The sequence below is a fragment of the Salvia hispanica genome, chromosome 1 (genome assembly GCF_029641045.1).
Source record: "Salvia hispanica isolate PSC_SH4W2 chromosome 1, Shi_PSC_v1, whole genome shotgun sequence".
NCBI classification, from domain to species: Eukaryota; Viridiplantae; Streptophyta; class Magnoliopsida; order Lamiales; family Lamiaceae; genus Salvia; species Salvia hispanica.
The window spans coordinates 4,101,744-4,119,614 of record NC_142692.1 but is presented as its reverse complement, the minus strand read 5'-3'; the positions used below and the strand labels follow the sequence as shown (position 1 = coordinate 4,119,614).

The following is a 17,871-nucleotide window of genomic DNA, read 5'->3' as shown; positions in this document are numbered from 1 at the left end:
AAATCATATATATTAATGTGAATATGAAGAAATACTCCTAATTCTTACGACTTATAGCCAGCTTAATTTGATTGCGAAAACACGTGACAATTATTATTGATTTGATTAGAATGGCATAAAATAGTCTTAATTTTCAATCTTCAAGGATTATTTGTTTACTCATAATTTCGTTTTATCGTTTTTCTATGAGAACATGCCACATTTAATTATAATATGTGTGAATCCAAAAGGAATATTTAGGAAAAAAATTGTTAGTGTGCATAGTAAAATGAGCAAGAGTCATGGGAAACATAATTATGATATCCACGGGCGTACGGATGTGTTTGGACCAAGAAATATCTTATCTCCCAAGTCTTAATATTTTTCATGTTATTTTAACCCCTTGTCTTCATACAAACGACTTCACCGACATAAATAATTAAACAAATCATAGTGTACTAGGTTTAATTTAAGGTGAAACAACGAAACTACATTTGTGATTCAATCTTAAATGCTCCCTCGGGTGCAACTATTATGAAGAAATAGAACTTATATTTCTCTAATATTTTTCTCTTATACTATTTTGCATTTCTTAAAATTCGTGTCAATCTCAAATGAAACAATTACGGACGGGAGTGAGTATTTTTTTATAGCATAGGTTGCCATTTATGTGAAATGCACATGCCCGAAAGGTTATTCATGTATGAAAGCGTATAATCCATGGATTACGGGCGAAATTTTGTTGATTCTCTAGTGAATATCATAAGTGAATACTACTATAATAAAAGCAAAAGAAGGTAATAAACCCTAAAAAGCAAGTAAAATCCAACCGCATAACAAATAAAAATCACATATTTATAAACTAAAACTAAAATCATAATTGCATAAAAACACTAGAAAATGAAAGAGTTGAAGGTAAAATGTGGGTGTGCAGGAAAAGGAATCTGCAAGGACAAATTGGAAATTTGCATATAGACAGCCTAAGTGGGATGGACCCTTTTTGAGAATGACACATTTCATCTCACATCATATACATGTCACTTGTCAATAATATTTTGCTATATGCCAACTTTTATGCATCATTTCAAGATTTTATTGTCTACTCATTTTGTAGATACATGTATCCATCACCATCTTATAGTAATAAGAATCAATTTTCACCCTTCACTCTAGATTTCTTTACCATAGAGATAGAGTAATCCAACTATGTGTCTGGTGCTAAGTAAGGGATGTCAATGTAGTCCAAAATCGAGTTAATTAGCCTAAAATGCGTGATGTCAATGCAGCCTAAAACTGAGAAATTTCCCGATAAACTCCTAGCTCAAATAGACCGACATCTTTAGGCGACATACAAAGACCTCATAAGCAAACACACCCAAGAAACTAGAGGAATTGAAGCAATGTGGAGTAATAATGGAGGAGATAAACCTTGGCAAGTAATGACAAACCATATATATAATACTCAATGGTCTGAGACAAATTTTGTAATTTTGTGTTCAGAAAAAAACACAAGTCTCAGCCCCAACAGCAAAGAGGCCAGTTTTCTATCTGCTGTTGCTAACTTCTATGGCAAAACACTCTTTTCCAACACACCCTTTTCTGGCTGTTTCGGAGGGGTGAGTGATTGCGGCATTATTGACAGCTATTGTTGTCCGACTACGAGTAGCAAGGCAGTTAAGTTGTTATCATGGGATGTTCCTGCACGGCTCATGACGCAGCCCCTAGTATCCAACGGTTACATCTAGATATATTCGGGTATCTAATGCCCACTTGCACACATAAAAATTTCCCTAAATCCTCTGTTTCTTTCCTTCTTAAGCAGGCAAGTACAGAGAAGAGTGGAACTCAAAGAACTAGCTAAAAAACATTATACGCACTTAAAATTACGAAGGCAGAAAGCAAAATGGATCATATTTAAGAAGATAACAAAAAAGTAGTATAAGGCAAACTATATGAATGACTATTGAGTGTACATATATTGATATTTAACAAACAAGACAGCACGTCTCTGTTGAAGAGATTTCCGATATGTATAGAATATAAATAATCCTGGATAAGAGTGCAGAGAAGAAAAATGGACCATGGATGGATATTGACAGTTGCACAAAAACTTAAAATATACCAAACATAGAATGGCTTGGTCGTTGGAACGCATTATCTTGTAATTACGGCCTCTCAGTGATCCAAATTATCGATCCTGATTTCAATGACTGCTTCAATGTTTTCTCTGCAGATGGGGCATTTGTTCGACTGAAGTCTCAGTGCCTTCGCACAGTTGCTGCACATACACTGGAATATAAAGAAAAATCAATTCAAATGATCGAGGCGAGGTTTGATAGGGATATTATTTGAGCTTGAAAACAAATAATTTAGAATTTGTCCTCACCATATGTCTGCAAGGAAGCAATGCGATATCCTTCGGTTCAGTCATGCAGACAACACATTCTTTTCCCGATCCACTATCACTGAAACCTGGGCCAGATTTTCCTAGCCCATATATCTCTCTCAATTCATAGCAATCATCATCTGTCCAGAGCAACTGCCTGACAGCTTTGGGAAAAAATTGTCCCTCGTTATTTTTGGGCAGAACCACCTGAGTTACCTGCATCTGAGGCGACGTATGTGCATAATGGTAGCTTCTATCCTCAACTATGTAAGGAGTTACACAAGTATCAGCCGATATTACAATTGGAAAAACATCATGTCTGGACGACGGATGTGACAAATCATCCATTGCAAAATAATGTAAGTCGATGCCAGTTCCTGAAGGCTGACGAAATTCCTGGTGAAGTCCTTTCCTGAAAGGAATTTTGATGGGAACATATGCATCTGGAAATAAGGGGACAACTCTGCGGTTGGCTTCTTCTTTGGCGAAGTAATATATCGTGATGCTGTTATAGAAATCATGACGATTAGAAAAGCTCTCAAAATGAAAGAAGATAGGCTCATTAGGATGCACTAGTTATATATATATGCACCAAACTAATACCCTTTAGTCTTTTAAGTCTGATAAATATTCTGAGAGCACATAACATACCAGAAAGAAGCCACTATAAAATGTCCGCACCGGGATGGCGCAATCAAAGAGACAATTAACTTTTTCAAAGGTTCACCAAGAAGTGAAAGGCAAGCAAAAAAAGGAAGTTCATGATTCTTTATAGTATGTCTTCAGGGACAAGTAAACAACTAAAGGTAAATTATTGAAATGCACGGGCAATTGAAGAACCAACTTCCATTTCTTTTATTATAAAAGAATAGTGATGAGAGATATGCTGAATGAATATAGGATGAGAGTATGCAGGGATATGAGTAATTTCTTGTAAAATTATTGTTGAGTGATGGTGTGTGGTATTTATGAATATATGCAGACAAAATGTAAACTCATCTACAGATTCAAGTGTATACATGTTAATTTACATACATATACTGATATACATATATGCACAGGGTGCACATGTGTAATTACATATATAAATACAGGGATGAGATAATGTTGAAACTTATCCTACTAGGAACTAGGAAACATGAAATATATAACAGTGCTTCTTCATGGTGATGCTTCTTTATTAATAAAACAAAGTGATTTTATACTATTACATTTAACGATATACAAATAATCAAATATCAATGGTTCAAACTAAATGCTCGCTCCTCTTTTTGAATGGATAAATAAACAGAAATTTGTAAAGGCCATGTCACAGTGGACTCGATCATGTGACCTTTGGCCTCGGGCATTAACCACTCTGCTACTATGCCAACACACACATGCACACACTAATTGCTAGTTCCTATCTCTATAGAGAGAAGATCAAATAGAAACTTTCCCCTCTTAGGATGGAGAGACAGAATGATCATATAGTACCCAAGCCTCCATTGATCTTGTTTATCAAATGGCTGGGATTTTGTTATTTAAACAATACACAGATTTTTAACGTCAGATACTAGCAAAATATTACGCTTACACAAAACTGTATACATATTGTTAAACACAAATATGCATAATGTTAAACAAAAATATGCATAAAGTAAATTCAAACTTTTTACAATTTCCTGGAACTTATCTCTACACAGAAGTACACAAATGCATACTTTAAAACAGAAAAAGGCATGATGTTAAGCACAAAATGCGTGTGTAAGTTAAACAAATGAGTAATATTTTTTGGGTCTGTTCTCTCTTTTACTTTGACTGGGTTTTCATCGTGGAGTCGGAGTATAACCATATTTTACGCTAAAGTTCAATACAAAAAATTGCAAAACAGTCAGAACACATTTAGAATAATACACATGTCTGGATCGTCCAAATTTTCGCAATCAATGATCATAATCAGGTAGTACTACTATATATTACCTAAGGCTTGGGTATCCATGGATGACAAAAATTCTCTTTTTATAATTTCATTAATTTTCAGAGCAAATTTATCAACATGTTTCACACAGAGTTCAACATTCAAAACATTGGATAGTGATACTTTATTTATGAATAGAGATGTGACCAAATAGTGTTTAAATGAGGTGGCTGGGTTCTTTATAAAGGGATTCAGAATCAGTCGAAAACATTTGAGATGAAAAACAAATGCATTGCACAGTCACACAGTATTCATATAAATTACTAGCATGTTCTTGAAAGTATTTTATAACAGGTCAGATTTACAGAATTCGACCTGAAACCAAGTAACAGCCACAACAACTACTGTTCCAGTTGAAAAGCCACCACAATGAAATGAGATCATCAATCCAATCAGTCCCCCCACTCTTCTAATTCTATTTTTCGCACTATGTGCATAGGCATAAAAGCACACAAGAACTTCAACGCAACAACTAAATATTGCAAAGTCTAATATGAAACCGTGAATGCCTGCTTTTAATAAGAAGCATGCTACATAGCATTATAGTGCATCCCGGCACTCATGCCAATCCTACCTAACTTTACAAATTGGATTTGTACAGCTCTAGGGATGCAACCACAATGTAAACAAAGCATGACTACAGAGAGAAAGCTGGGAAATCTACATCAAAGTTACACACGCAGCAAAAGTTTACAAAAAGTGAATTATTTCATATAAGAATGTCTATGATGCAACCTTCAGTTAACTAAAATTAACTTTGTTGTTTGACTTTATTGCCTAAACTGAACTTCTTTTTTGTTAGTCGGGGGAGGTAGGGTTGAACCGTGGTCTCTCTGCTACACATAAGTGAGAAATATGAACTTTCAAGTAGTTAAAACTCAAACGTAAAAGATTCGGAACAATTAAAACAGAAACAAGGACAAATGCAGCAGATAGCAGATAGATCACAATATGGCCATTGACATACATTAACATACTAGCTCTCACCGAGTCCCTCATTATAAACCTTCAAGTTTCTTGGAAGAATCGAATTACATGTTAAACGGTACCACTTATATTCCAAAAACTCGATTTCACTCCTACGACAACATACTTTACTGGATCAAAACATTGACATGGAAAGTAACAAAAAAAAGCAAATTCATCAACATTACTAATCACACAGCAAGCTTTCTAGTTTTCAATTGGCTTAACAAAATGCCTGATTCCCTCCTAAGAAATCGAGCTATGCAATTCAGTCCACTGTAGAACCTAATCGAAATTCGGCATGCAAAACTCATTCGAAATCCATATCGAGATCAATTTGGCCTAACAAACCAAGCAATCAAACAACAAGAAAAGCAAAATCAAAACTTTGCAGAAAAAACACAGACCAAAAATCTCACCTTCCATCAAGCAAAGCATCAAACACGAAACAAACCAAGGAGCGATCCGGGTTGAGCTCATCACTCTCCAGCCTCAAGGTGTCCTTATGCACATTGACATCGCTGTTCACAACCTTGGTGGGCTTCTCCTCGCGCTCCCCCGCAACAAGCGGCGGTGGCTGCAGCTCAAAGGGGCCGAAATAGGGCTGGCCCATGGCGGCGTGGTCGCACACGGCGTAGCCGTTGGACTCGTAGTAGGGGTAGTAGACTGGGGGAGAGGCGGCAGGGTAAGCATGGGGGTAAGCCGGGTAGTAGTCGGCCGGGTGGGGGTGGTGGTAGGGGTGGGTGGGGGCTCTCCGCCGCGCGGTGGTGGCGGTGGCGGTGGTGGTGGTGCTGAATGAAATGCCCATTTCTCTCGATTTGGGGAAAGCGGAGAGAGACCTTCAAATTGAATGTCAAATTTCATGGTTTTTGCTCTCATAAAAATTGAGTCTTTACAATTGGAAAAGGAATCGATATTACAGGTGTCAATTTTTAATTTTATTGCTGTGAATTTTCTTTATGTGGGAAAAGTGGATTAAGGCTTTAATTGTGATGATTACTGGGGTTGATTACGATGATGTAACAAAGAGAAATGGTCATGGTAGGAAATAAAGTGAAGCTTAGTAGGTAAGTGGTTGAGTGATTAAGTATATTAGTTAAGTGTAAATAAAAAAGTAATTAGTATAAAGGTGATATGTGAGAGGGTCTAAATAAAATTGAGGTGCGATTCCGGTGAGGGAGGGTTCACTGTACGCTCATACGACCCATGGCCCCCACGCGGTTGATGGCGGATGAGGAGGCAAGGCATATTCCAGTGCAGAGATGATTGATTCTGAAGCGCGTACAGCGCATGTACGCGTATCCAATTAATGCAGATTGATACGGATATTTAACAATTTAAGGTGTTCTCATCTTCCTATCTACATATTTTGAAGATGGGGAATGTCAATGAGTGTAACTGATTTAATAAGCTTGTTATCTCTCACACACATATTGACTAATGAGTACCTCATGTGTTTATAATGAAATGTTGTATAATCATTTTGGCGTCAATTGACTATGAAGGTTACTACTTATTGGTTAATTATGTTATTAGAATACAAGATAAATAAAACAATAAGTAAACAATTATTGATTCCAAATTTTATGTATGGTTGGTTTAATTGCGAATTAAGGTATAAAGGTGATATATGAGACTATTAAAAAAAATTGAGGTTCGCTCCTATGATGAGATCGAACACATTTCAATGGTGAGATCGATTGATTGCACGATTTGTACAGTGCATGCATGCAATCAAATATTTGTTAAAGTAAATTATGTTAATACACGAGTCTAGTATGAATGGAATATTAACAGATTTAATACGTTCCAATCTTCCAATCTATATATTTTTTGAAGATAGAAAGAGAGTGAATGCTCATTATACGCCCATACCGCCCATGGCCCCACTTGATGGATGGCGGTGGAGGGAGTAGGGCATATTCCATAGGAGAGATGATTGATTTTGAGCTATGTATAGCGCATGCCACACATAAGTATTTGTTAAAATAAATTAGGAGTATTAATATATGAGACTAATACGAATTGAATATTTAATAGATTTAATACGTTTCAATCTTCCTATCTACATATATTTTGACGATAGAAAGTGAGCAAATGCTCATTATATGCCCATACGACCCATGACCACCACCCGATTGGTGACGGTGGAGGAGGCGTGGCATATTCCAGCGCAGAGATAATTGATTCCGCGACGCGTGCAACGCGTGCCCACATATTCAATTATTTGTTAAAATAGATTAGTACTCCAATAGTGATATATGAGACTAATGCAAATCAAATATTTAATAGATTCCAACCTTCCTATTTACGTAGATTTTGAAGAGAGAATGAATGTAATTGATTTAATAAGTTAGCACTCTCTCACACAAACATATTGACTAGTGTTGTTAATTTTAAAACGACATGGTAATCCAATTTGAACACACAAAAAATTACTTCCTCCGTTCACGAATAGGAGTCCCGGTTGGCCATTTTCATCCGTCCGCCATTAGGAGTCCCGGTTAGACATTTTATCTTGGGAGTATAAGAAATGACCCCACTTTTCCCTTAATTTAGAAGCTGCAATTAATTTTAATCCACTTTGATTGCAATTTCTCACACTCTCTCTTAATGTTAGATTTCATTATTCCAAAGAATAAAGCAAATAATAATATAAATGGGTCCCACATTTCACTATCACACACTTAAATTATTACACTCAAACTTTTCTTAAAATCCGCACCCAACTCAACCGGGACTCCTATTTGCGGACGGAGGGAGTAATAGGTTAGGGTCAAGTTTTATTGGTTCGTGTCTTTATCGAATTGACCCGTTAGAAACTTGATAATTTTAACCTGAGTTCAGGTTGGAAATGGTTGGATTTGGCATTTGAGTAACCAGTTAAAAAATTATATTACTATTTTAATTATTCATATTATTTTTCTAAAAAGTTTTGCATTAATTTTATTCTCTAAGCTCTTGTAAATTAGGTTCAAGTTATGTAAATCGGATTTTTATCGTGTAGATCAGGTTTAATCATGTAATATTGGGTTTAATCGTATAATATCGGGTTTTAATAGTGTAATATATCATGTTTAGATCGTTATCGTGTCAAATATGTGTTGTTAATGGTTGTGTCAAGTGTGGGTCGTGGTCAGGTTTAAAGGTATTAGATTGTGTCAGGTTTACAGTTTTTTTAACAGGCCAGGTTTAGGTTAGACCCTTAGGTCGTTATCAGGTTGACCCGATAACGACTCATCCCACGCGATTTTCCACCCCTAATATAAACTATTGAGTACATAATGTTTTATAGTAATTGAAGTGTTATATAATTATTTTGGTGTCAACTAGTTACGTAGGTCTTTACTCATTAGTTAATTACTCTATCTGTCCACGAAAAATAATCTCATTTTACCATATTTTAAGTGGTTACCGTTAATTGCAAATTGTCAAATTGAGGTATTGGTCCCTTATTCGTTAGTTGCAATTAGTGCATCAATTACTAAACTGCTCGTTGTGTTTGTTGGAGGGTTATTTATTTATTTTGTTGCAAAATAAGCGATACAATTATCAATTACAAACTCAGAGCAAGCTTAGGGAAAAAATAGAATAAATCTAAAGTTGATATATTTAAGTGCAATAACTAAAATATCCAATGCACATTGAAGAAATTGTGAACAATAATTGGTAATTGGTAAGGTAAGTGGACATCATACTTTTGTGCACCTCATAATCTCTCTCTTAAAGAAAGAATTTAATTATGATCATAAACATTATAAAATGGAGAATTGGTGAGAGCGCAAACATCTTTTTTACCAAGTCAAATATCTCTTTCACAACCATTATCTCAGCCATCTGGAAAAAGCATCACTAACAAAGTGCTTTGTAACAACTAATTGAGAAGATATTTCAAAGTAGGTCATACACTCTTGAAGACACTTTATTGGGTTCACTCCTAGTGATACCGCCGGGCCGAAAACCGCAAATTCTGGTTCCAAACAGCCGGAACCAGTTCTGGTTCCACGTAGGTCGAACCAAAACCGGTCAATGAAGGGCCCTAGCGGTTGTGATTAATGAGCCGAAACTAGAGTTTTTTCCGGCTTTTCCCAATTTTTAATTTTTTTTTTCAATTTTGAACTGAATTATCGGTTCATGGGTCAGAAAGTTTGGAGCCTAAATCAGGCCGTCTAGTTTGCGGTTCTAGTTACAGTTCTAAACCGATGTTGACCGACACGGTCTCAGTTTTACCATGCATCAATATTTACTCAGACCTCGATTAATAACACCAATCCAACTGGAGATCATAAACCAAAGTTGGAGGCAATTTAATCAATCCAGGCAAAAATCGAGGACTCAGAACGCAAGGTCAATCGTTCAACGGTCGAGTTTCTGACGTGAATAACTATATGAAGTGAAGGTAAAAGTAGACATGGAATAACCATGAAGTTTGATGTAGCTAAAGCTAAAGATTCCAGCTGTACAGATGAATATGGAGCATCTCATAGAGGCAGTATTTACAAATGACAACTAGGAGTAGAGAGAATTTACACGAGACGAACTAGTGTTCGTGGTTGTCTTGATCAGTATCAATCTTGATTATAAGTGGTTCGTGGAGGTTGACAGAAGGGTTCGATGTGAGAGGCAACGATTGTGACATGGTATCTCCTTCTAGACATTCCCCGGTTTCAGCCAATGCCTTTTCCAACGCAGCCTTTGCAACTCTTGTGACGCATGTTATCAACACCGCTGCAAGCATAGCAAATCGACCATATATGAATTTTGACAAACAACGTGATTCAAAAGCAGAAGCTTATGACATTCAAGCTTTCTGGGTATCTTTTGCAACTACATAATTTTACTAGACGAACAACGTGATTCAAAAGCACCCCAATAACTCAAAAGGCCTTATATATATATTGTGTCATGCTTCAAATAATTCATGTGATAGCCAACTTTAACCAAAGGTAAACACATGACGAACACTTAGTTTCTGCAATTGGCATGTCAAATTGAAATGACTAATGTGACGTGAAACTTACCAGACATCACAAGACCGAGGAAGATAAATGCCTGCATCAAAGTAGAAGATGGAGTCAAAACAACAGAATTCGAGCAACGACCATTGCATTCCAGCTCTTCAGCCATCATTAAACATGAGCGTAGTGCCCAGTGTAAAATAGATTAGACTCGCAAAACGTAGTTGCTCAAATATCATATGCAAGATTAACAAATCATTCTTACATTCTAGGAAGCACAATGACAAGGATAAGCATAGTTTATGACCAAGTTTTTGTTAATTTTGTAAAATAGGTTCTAGAGATTATAATTTGTGAAACATTACCAATCGGGTTCTGGAGAATTCATGCCATCCATGTGTTACATCCGAAAGATCCTTTAATGTTGTTCCAACGTAGACCAATGCAAAAGTGATAGGCTGCCAAAGGACGTGAATGGACGTGAGTGAATATAGAGAAACACGCATGACATCAGTAATCTCAACAAAATGAATTAAAAGTAAAATGGAGCTATGAATATGGAAACGCTAATGCAGATTTACATACCATCATGCCCAACCATGATGCTAGCATGTAATGAGCTATAGGTACTGGAGTGACGGATAAGAGGTAGTTCATCATATTGAAGGGAAGTAGAGGAACAAGACGGAGCAACAACACAATCTGCAAGTGCAAGGCCGTTTCAGCATAATATGAATCTGTAATTATCAGATATTTACGCAAGTAAAAGAATTAAATCTGACTATAATAAGCAGGTCCAGCACCAGCTTAGGAAATCAAGAATAGGATTCTAAACAGACAATAAGCACAAACCTTGAATCCGGATCTCTCAATTGCAATGGAAACTGCTCGGAACTTGGGATAATCACCTAACTTTGAAATAACAAAGGATCTTCCTATCTGTTTAGAGTAAACAGATAGAAAACACACAAACAGAAAACCAGTAATGAGCATCCAGTAAAGGAAGTCCCCCTCCACATTGCAAAGGTATAACATCAGAATTATAAATCTAAAGTTGCATCTTACGCTTGAATGTTAAACACATAATACTAAACAAGATATAGATTTATTAGAATATAGTAGAAACTTACTGTTCGCCCAAGAAGAAATGCAGCCCCAGCACCTAATGTTGCACCAATAGAATCAGCAAAGAAACCGATAGGCAAGCCAAAGAGATATCCACCACCCAGCTGAAAAACATAATAAATTCGCAAAATAATTTTAGCTCAACGAGCAAAGCTAAGATCTAAAGAGTCACTATTCCACCATATTATGGAAGAATTAAAGCAAAAAAACATCTCTTTGTAAAGTTAGATGACACAAAAAAAATTAAAACCAAGAGAGAAATAAGATATAAATGAGGTGCCACGGACAACAGCATTACTAACTTACTAGAACAACAGTCAACATAGTATAAATCTGTACTTCAAGATACTGAAGGAATTTATGATTGGACAACAGAGAAAAGACTACTATCAGAGATGCTAATCCTCACCGTCAGTATAGAAGCTGGGACAGCCAACACTGTTAAAGGAATGTATGCAACAGCCCTGCAAATTCATAACCAATGGGAAACCAAATCAACATGTAGATTGAAAGTTCTTAAGCATTTTTTAAGAAATTAATCAGTCATTGCCTTGTACAAATACCAAATAACTACAAATTTCTCCCACTATTAAAACATTATTTTTAATATCAAAAGCTATCATAGGATAGATTTAATGTTTTATGAAGGACGCTTCTAATTATGACTAAGCCATGAATATTGCATGACATGTACTGAGGCCTAGGTAGCAATAAAGAAGACAATCATATACAAAAATTGACTGATTCACAGAGAAGTTCATCAGTAAAAGTATAAGGAAAAATATGCTATGCTATTAAGCCTTCTTAGTTATCTAGGTTAGGTGGTCAAAGTTAGTCTCTAGTTTACTTGAAATGAAACATGACATTACATTACTGATCCTCGTCTCTGATGATTCTAGTAACCACTACATCAACATTTTCTTTAATAACCAATTGGAGTAACAAAAGTCAATTCAGTCATATCAAGCATGGTATTTCTTCAGCATATAAACAACTAGACAACAAAACAACCCAGCATCTGTAAGGTGTATATGTATGTATAGATACTACATAGAAATATGATCGGATTACAATGACTAGTCAACTCTTTGTAACTGCAAATAACCCTAGACCGAACTAATGTAACCAGAACAATTTTTTAATTTGCTCGCTCTTATTCTAGTTGAATAATCATATCTTCTGTAAATTGTCTTTGTTATTTAGTCCTATGCTAGTACATTAGAAGACAACTCACAAGCATGAAGGAAATGCCTGCATATTCAGGCACGAAATAAAAATATGCACCCAACACGAACAAATGAAAACAGCACTTACAGCACTAGGGGACCCCAAGGACCAAGATCTTGCTCTATCCATACTAAGAAATCTTTCAGTATCTGTTCAAAATCATCAAGCAAAACCGGTATCGATCAATGACAGATAACTTACAAACTATCATACTTCCAACGCACATTTGAACGAAAGCTCGCTGCTACATTTCGAAGCACATATAAATATATAATACGGAGTAATAAAAAAACAATTTGCCGCATTCCAGTTATTGAGAAGCTTATAACTAACTGACATTGACATAGTTAGCTCAGTTCATGAAAATGACAAAACAAAATCAATCAAATGTAAACACTAAACAAACATGAATCACGAAAAAGGCAACCAAGATTTCCCACATTACAACATCAATAGCAGTTGACAAACCCCCTAACTAAATAAGCAGAGTCAAGCGAACTAAACTAAAATATACTCAGATCATTAATGTTGGATGGATAAGTGAAAAATAAGCCAACCTTGTCAACAGGGAGAGTAAAACAAGCAACTAAAATAGCCCCAATCAGCAACAGAAGTAGCGAAATCTTCCACAGCGAAGCCCAACTGAATTTGAACGCCATAGTAATCGATTGCGGCGATAAAAATAAGATCTTTCTGCGCCACGGCCGGCACTCTTCGTCGTCTGGGTCAAAGGACAGAGCTTGCTTAAATGGTAAGCGAGGCCGCAAATTTATCCCCCCTAAATTTGCCAGATTGATTGAATTGGGGGATTGATTGATTGAATAGAGAAGAAATGAGACGATTAGTGAGTAAGAAAACGATGAAGGTGAAGGGGATTTATCCCATTTGTATGAAAGATCGTGGAGGTTTTACACACAATGGTCCTCTGATGATTCTGCGCGGAAAAAATTGGTGTTAGCAGTTGGTGAATTGATGGCTTTGTCGTCAAACAAATTCTACACTGTGCACCGACTTTACTGTTTAAATATTGAAATAATCCGTAGACTAAAAAACTGCTGCAATTTGGCTAATCTTATCTTAGATCTGACATTGATATAAAATACATTATTTTAAATATTAACTTATTTACACACTCATCATTTTTAAAGTTCAAGCTCATTGTGAATTTTAATATGCATAAGATCTAGTAATAGTATTCCCGACCCAGTCTAAATACCCGACGGGTTTTGGGTACCCGAAACCCAAAATTATGGGTTTGGGTACGAGTTTGGGTAGTTAATGTTAGGATTCTTCGGGTTTAGACTACCTGAATAATACCCGATTAAACCCGATAAATTATGTATTTGTGATAAATATTTTGGGTTATAAAGTTCTTAGTTTACTATTTGTATTAGTTTGGTTGCTTTGACATTATTTAGATTATGTTTGGTTGCTTTGACATTTTATTGTTCTATTATCTCGATTTTAATACTTCTTTATATTCGTGTTCGGTTCTGTTGCATTATTTATGTTCTTACTTGTCATCTTTTGAAAATATATAGTTAATTAATTATGCTTTCTCCATTTTATTTACATGTTCATTTAATGTCTTAAAAAATATTTTAATCTTTCATTTAATATCTTAAAAAAATATTTTAATCTCTTTTATATTTCAATATATACCAAAAAATAATTGATTTTAAAATTAAGTAGTGTTTATTTGTTTAATGTCTATTTTATATAATATAGAATTATAATCAATAAATATTATAAGTATTGTGTTATTTTTAATAGTTTCTATTCTCGTCACAATTTAATTTATATAAAAGAATAAATTTTAAATATAATAATTTCGGGTTTATGGGTACCTGATTATTTGGGTTACAGGTCGGGTATTGGGTATGATATTTTTGAGATTTCGGGTTCGAATACCCGAATTTTCGGGTTTGGGTACCCGCGGGTACCCGAATTTACACCCCTACTCCCACACCGTATCCCAAGAATAACATTTATTAGAAAAATAAAATTACAATGTTTTATGAAATTCTAATTTATTCCGTATTTTTCAAATTTTAAATGACGAAGTTTTAAAAAATTCTCAAATGTCTTATTTAGACGTGCCCACGGTTCGGAACCGCCGGTTCCGGTTCCGGTTTGGAACCGCCGGTTTTCTGGTGATTTTTTACGGTTTTGCACGGTTCTGAACCACCGGTTTTCAGCGGTTTTTCGCGGTTCCGGCTCGGTTTCACGGTTTTCCGACGGTTTTTCACGGTTCCGGTTTGGAACCGTCCGGAACCGACGGTTCCGACACGATTTCAGTTCGTAAAATTTGAAACCGAAACCAGCCCACGGTTCAAAATATGGCGGTTCCGGTTCAAGAAAAAAGTCACGGTTCCGCGGTTAACCGCCGGAACCGAAAATCTTGGGCATCTCTATTCTTATTTGACCAGATCTGTATTAGTATTATTTTTAGTCATTTACGTTATTACATTAATACATGGTATAGTATTTATGTTATTCAATGGGAATACCAAAATTTTACCCGTATATGCCAATTTAGTATTGAAATTGCAGTAAAAATGTATCATGGAACAACTCAAGAATATTTGAAGCATTATAATTTAGTACTTAAACTTTGAAAGGTGTTGACCAAATTTCATAATTTTAAATATAATTAAACAAAAAATAACCAATACAAATTAGGTAGTGCAATATATATGGGCCAATGGTCCATGAAATAAGCCTTCTAAACTTTGCTATTGGGAAAGGGCGAAGCCCAATATAGTTGGGCTAAGGGCTAAAATGAATTAAATACTGGGGTTTTTTTCCAGATCACGCCTATTGAAGGGCAAAGAATATAGAGAAAGAATGTGTGCCAAATAATGTACATATCACATGTGGAGAGTAAAATTAAAGAAATACGAAGTCGGACTTAATTCGACTCAACTCGATTCGACCCATTTCCGAGCTTAGCTCCAAGGATCTTCGCAACCTTTGAGTCCGTCCCTCTTGACGAACTCCATTATAGCCTGCACGGCTTCCTTAGTCCAGTTAGAGAGAGAATGGTTTCCACTTTCAATCTCAACCATCTCGGCTCCACCCAATGCTCTACATAATCTACGCGCGAAAAAAAAAAAAAAAAATCACTCACAAAATCAAATATAATAATTTTTTTTTTAAAAATCTCTCATAATTAAACAAAAAAAATCTTGCCTGCCACCAAATTCTTGTTTGTTCACGTGTTGTGGCACGTGCTCATCCGCCATCGAGTAGATGACCTTGCAGACATAGTACTTTCAGACTCAAAAACTCAACAATACATTCAAGAAAACGAAAGAGGGTGTACCAAGGTAGGCGTATTGGACATGTGCCCGAGCTTCTCCTTCAACTCCTTATCACTCAAGTCGGAACTAAACATATCATCCTCACCATTCCTCGCGTATAAAGAGTGATACCTGAGCGAGCCATCATGAGGAGACAATTTAATTCGAGTGAGAGGATAGGTAAAAAAATACATGTATACATTTAATGGACAATATGATCAAAAAGGTCAAAATTGTTGACCTATAGGCCGTGATTGGAGCGTCTGGATGTACTTTTCTCGGCATAAAATCGTACGGTCGACCATGATTGATCATAGTTGCGGCTAGATCAATCATGGAGCCAGCCTTTTGGAAGTATTCACGGTCACTAACCGGAGCCTAAACATTAATTAATAACGAGATTAAGAGATAACAAAACTTAACTAAACTAGCACAAATTAATTATGAGGGAGTATAAAAATGGACCTGTAAAATGACTGCTGTAACTGCTCTTGACCATGCTGCATTACTATCCAAGTAAAATACAATATCCTGCATAGCCTCAAAATCGTTATATAACATATTTTTGCTTCATATTCCATCCATATATTTTTCCAAACAATAGAATCCACCACGATTAATGATAACCATCCAAACAGTACAAACTAAATCAACATAATAGAGCAACAAAAAAACTAAATAAACACAAAAATTCGATCAAAGCAAGAATTGGCGAGCAGAGTCCATCAAGAATGAAGACAATCGAAACAACATATACAATGTGTAAAGCATAAACTAACAAAAGACAAAAATCAACTAACGAACCTGACAGCCATGACCGTGTCCTAGTAGGATGACACCATGAGAGTCCTCATTGTCGATTAAATAACTTATGAGTTGATCAAGTTCATTGGCATCCTTCACCACAAGATGCAAATCCAATTTAATTTATGAAACAAGCAAAGGCTACAAAGTTAATCATCTTCTCACAAGATGTTCATATACTAATTAATCTCAAATTTGACATCGGAAACAAATTATTTAACTTGTTTCAAGGTGGAGATGCCATATCCGCTGTAGGAAGATGAAAATAGGAATTGAACTAACGACCAATGCTCCTTCTCTAAAGCAAATGCCAGAGGTTCCAAGTATCTGCAAAACTATAATTAAAGATACGATGTGTGGTTGGTTGGATTTCGCGCAATTGCACAACACACATCGCTGTGTCGTGCAAAGCTGTGTTTTTACGTGTTACACGCATGTTGTGCACTATATGTATGTAAACACAAATTTTTTAGCACACTGTTGCGGATATCCTTACTCAGTTGCCAAAATTCCTTCTTTAAATCCACCAACAAAAACAACTTGCTGCTTGAAATTTCCTACCTTAAATGCAACCTGCAACAACATTTCACCTAATTAAATCAATCATTAAAATACCATAAAGAAAAATGGAGTATTTCCTATTTTTTGGAAAAGTTATTCCATTAATTACTAGATCCGGATGAATAATTAAACAAAAATATATGAGTAATATTTAAATAAAAAAAACTCCTAGGGTTTAGTAACAATTAATTAAGATGTTATTTATTTCCTTGCCTGAATCGGTTTTGGGCCATACTTGAACATCACCCCGTTAAGCTTATACTTATTGTTAACGGCTGCGGCGGCTCCGGTTGGGGAGTTGGGCGCCATGGCGGTGGAGGAGCGGCTGACGGCGGCGGTTGGGGTGGAGAGGAGGTGTCTTGGTGTTAATTGGTGTCTTCATTTCTTGTTGCCTTTTTAAGTGTTTGTTTTGGGTGAGTGATTTCCGTTATTTCTGTTATTTCCTTGTCAAAGTAGATCCGTTTAATCCTTTCATATTGTTTATTAATTCAGTACATACTCACGAGGATATAAAATCAATATATCATACTCACGAATTAAAGCCCATACTCACGAGGATATAAAATCAATGAACAAGATATAAACAGAATAAATATAAATTAC

General features: G+C 35.8%; 3 protein-coding genes across 3 annotated transcripts; all 3 read right to left on the bottom strand.

Annotated features, from left to right (window-relative positions):
* Nucleotides 1-1,892: 1,892 nt before the first annotated feature.
* On the bottom strand, nt 1,893-6,120 carry LOC125218749 (putative E3 ubiquitin-protein ligase LUL4). Its single transcript, XM_048120490.2, has 3 exons — nt 5,711-6,120; nt 2,366-2,870; nt 1,893-2,268 (listed from the first exon to the last, which is right to left on the bottom strand). The coding sequence occupies exons 1-3, from the start codon at nt 6,097-6,099 to the stop codon at nt 2,155-2,157; spliced, it is 1,008 nt and encodes a 335-aa protein (XP_047976447.1). The 5' UTR covers nt 6,100-6,120; the 3' UTR covers nt 1,893-2,154.
* A 3,571-nt stretch (nt 6,121-9,691) lies between these two features.
* Nucleotides 9,692-13,603, bottom strand: LOC125219109 (uncharacterized). Its single transcript, XM_048120986.2, has 9 exons — nt 13,159-13,603; nt 12,689-12,750; nt 11,784-11,838; nt 11,380-11,478; nt 11,102-11,188; nt 10,835-10,951; nt 10,615-10,707; nt 10,313-10,343; nt 9,692-10,019 (listed from the first exon to the last, which is right to left on the bottom strand). The coding sequence occupies exons 1-9, from the start codon at nt 13,258-13,260 to the stop codon at nt 9,832-9,834; spliced, it is 834 nt and encodes a 277-aa protein (XP_047976943.1). The 5' UTR covers nt 13,261-13,603; the 3' UTR covers nt 9,692-9,831.
* A 1,775-nt stretch (nt 13,604-15,378) lies between these two features.
* Nucleotides 15,379-17,779, bottom strand: LOC125224137 (UPF0613 protein PB24D3.06c-like). Its single transcript, XM_048127495.2, has 9 exons — nt 17,482-17,779; nt 17,204-17,280; nt 16,929-17,034; nt 16,708-16,800; nt 16,369-16,434; nt 16,145-16,281; nt 15,927-16,035; nt 15,794-15,858; nt 15,379-15,697 (listed from the first exon to the last, which is right to left on the bottom strand). The coding sequence occupies exons 1-9, from the start codon at nt 17,575-17,577 to the stop codon at nt 15,550-15,552; spliced, it is 897 nt and encodes a 298-aa protein (XP_047983452.1). The 5' UTR covers nt 17,578-17,779; the 3' UTR covers nt 15,379-15,549.
* Nucleotides 17,780-17,871: the final 92 nt, after the last annotated feature.

Coding starts and splice junctions, on each gene's coding strand:
- LOC125224137 (XM_048127495.2), bottom strand. CDS start 17,577: ATGGCGCCCAACTCCCCAACCGGAGCCGCCGCAGCCGTTAACAATAAG. Junction 16,435..16,707: donor GACACGGTCATGGCTGTCAG/GTTCGTTAGTTG, acceptor GAGGCTATGCAG/GATATTGTATTTTACTTGGA. Junction 16,036..16,144: donor GCTCCAATCACGGCCTATAG/GTCAACAATTTT, acceptor TGGCTCGCTCAG/GTATCACTCTTTATACGCGA.
- LOC125219109 (XM_048120986.2), bottom strand. CDS start 13,260: ATGGCGTTCAAATTCAGTTGGGCTTCGCTGTGGAAGATTTCGCTACTT. Junction 11,479..11,783: donor TCCCAGCTTCTATACTGACG/GTGAGGATTAGC, acceptor TATGTTTTTCAG/CTGGGTGGTGGATATCTCTT. Junction 10,020..10,312: donor CCTCGGTCTTGTGATGTCTG/GTAAGTTTCACG, acceptor CTATGCTTGCAG/CGGTGTTGATAACATGCGTC.
- LOC125218749 (XM_048120490.2), bottom strand. CDS start 6,099: ATGGGCATTTCATTCAGCACCACCACCACCGCCACCGCCACCACCGCG. Junction 2,871..5,710: donor GATGCTTTGCTTGATGGAAG/GTGAGATTTTTG, acceptor TTTCTATAACAG/CATCACGATATATTACTTCG. Junction 2,269..2,365: donor TGCTTCCTTGCAGACATATG/GTGAGGACAAAT, acceptor TTTATATTCCAG/TGTATGTGCAGCAACTGTGC.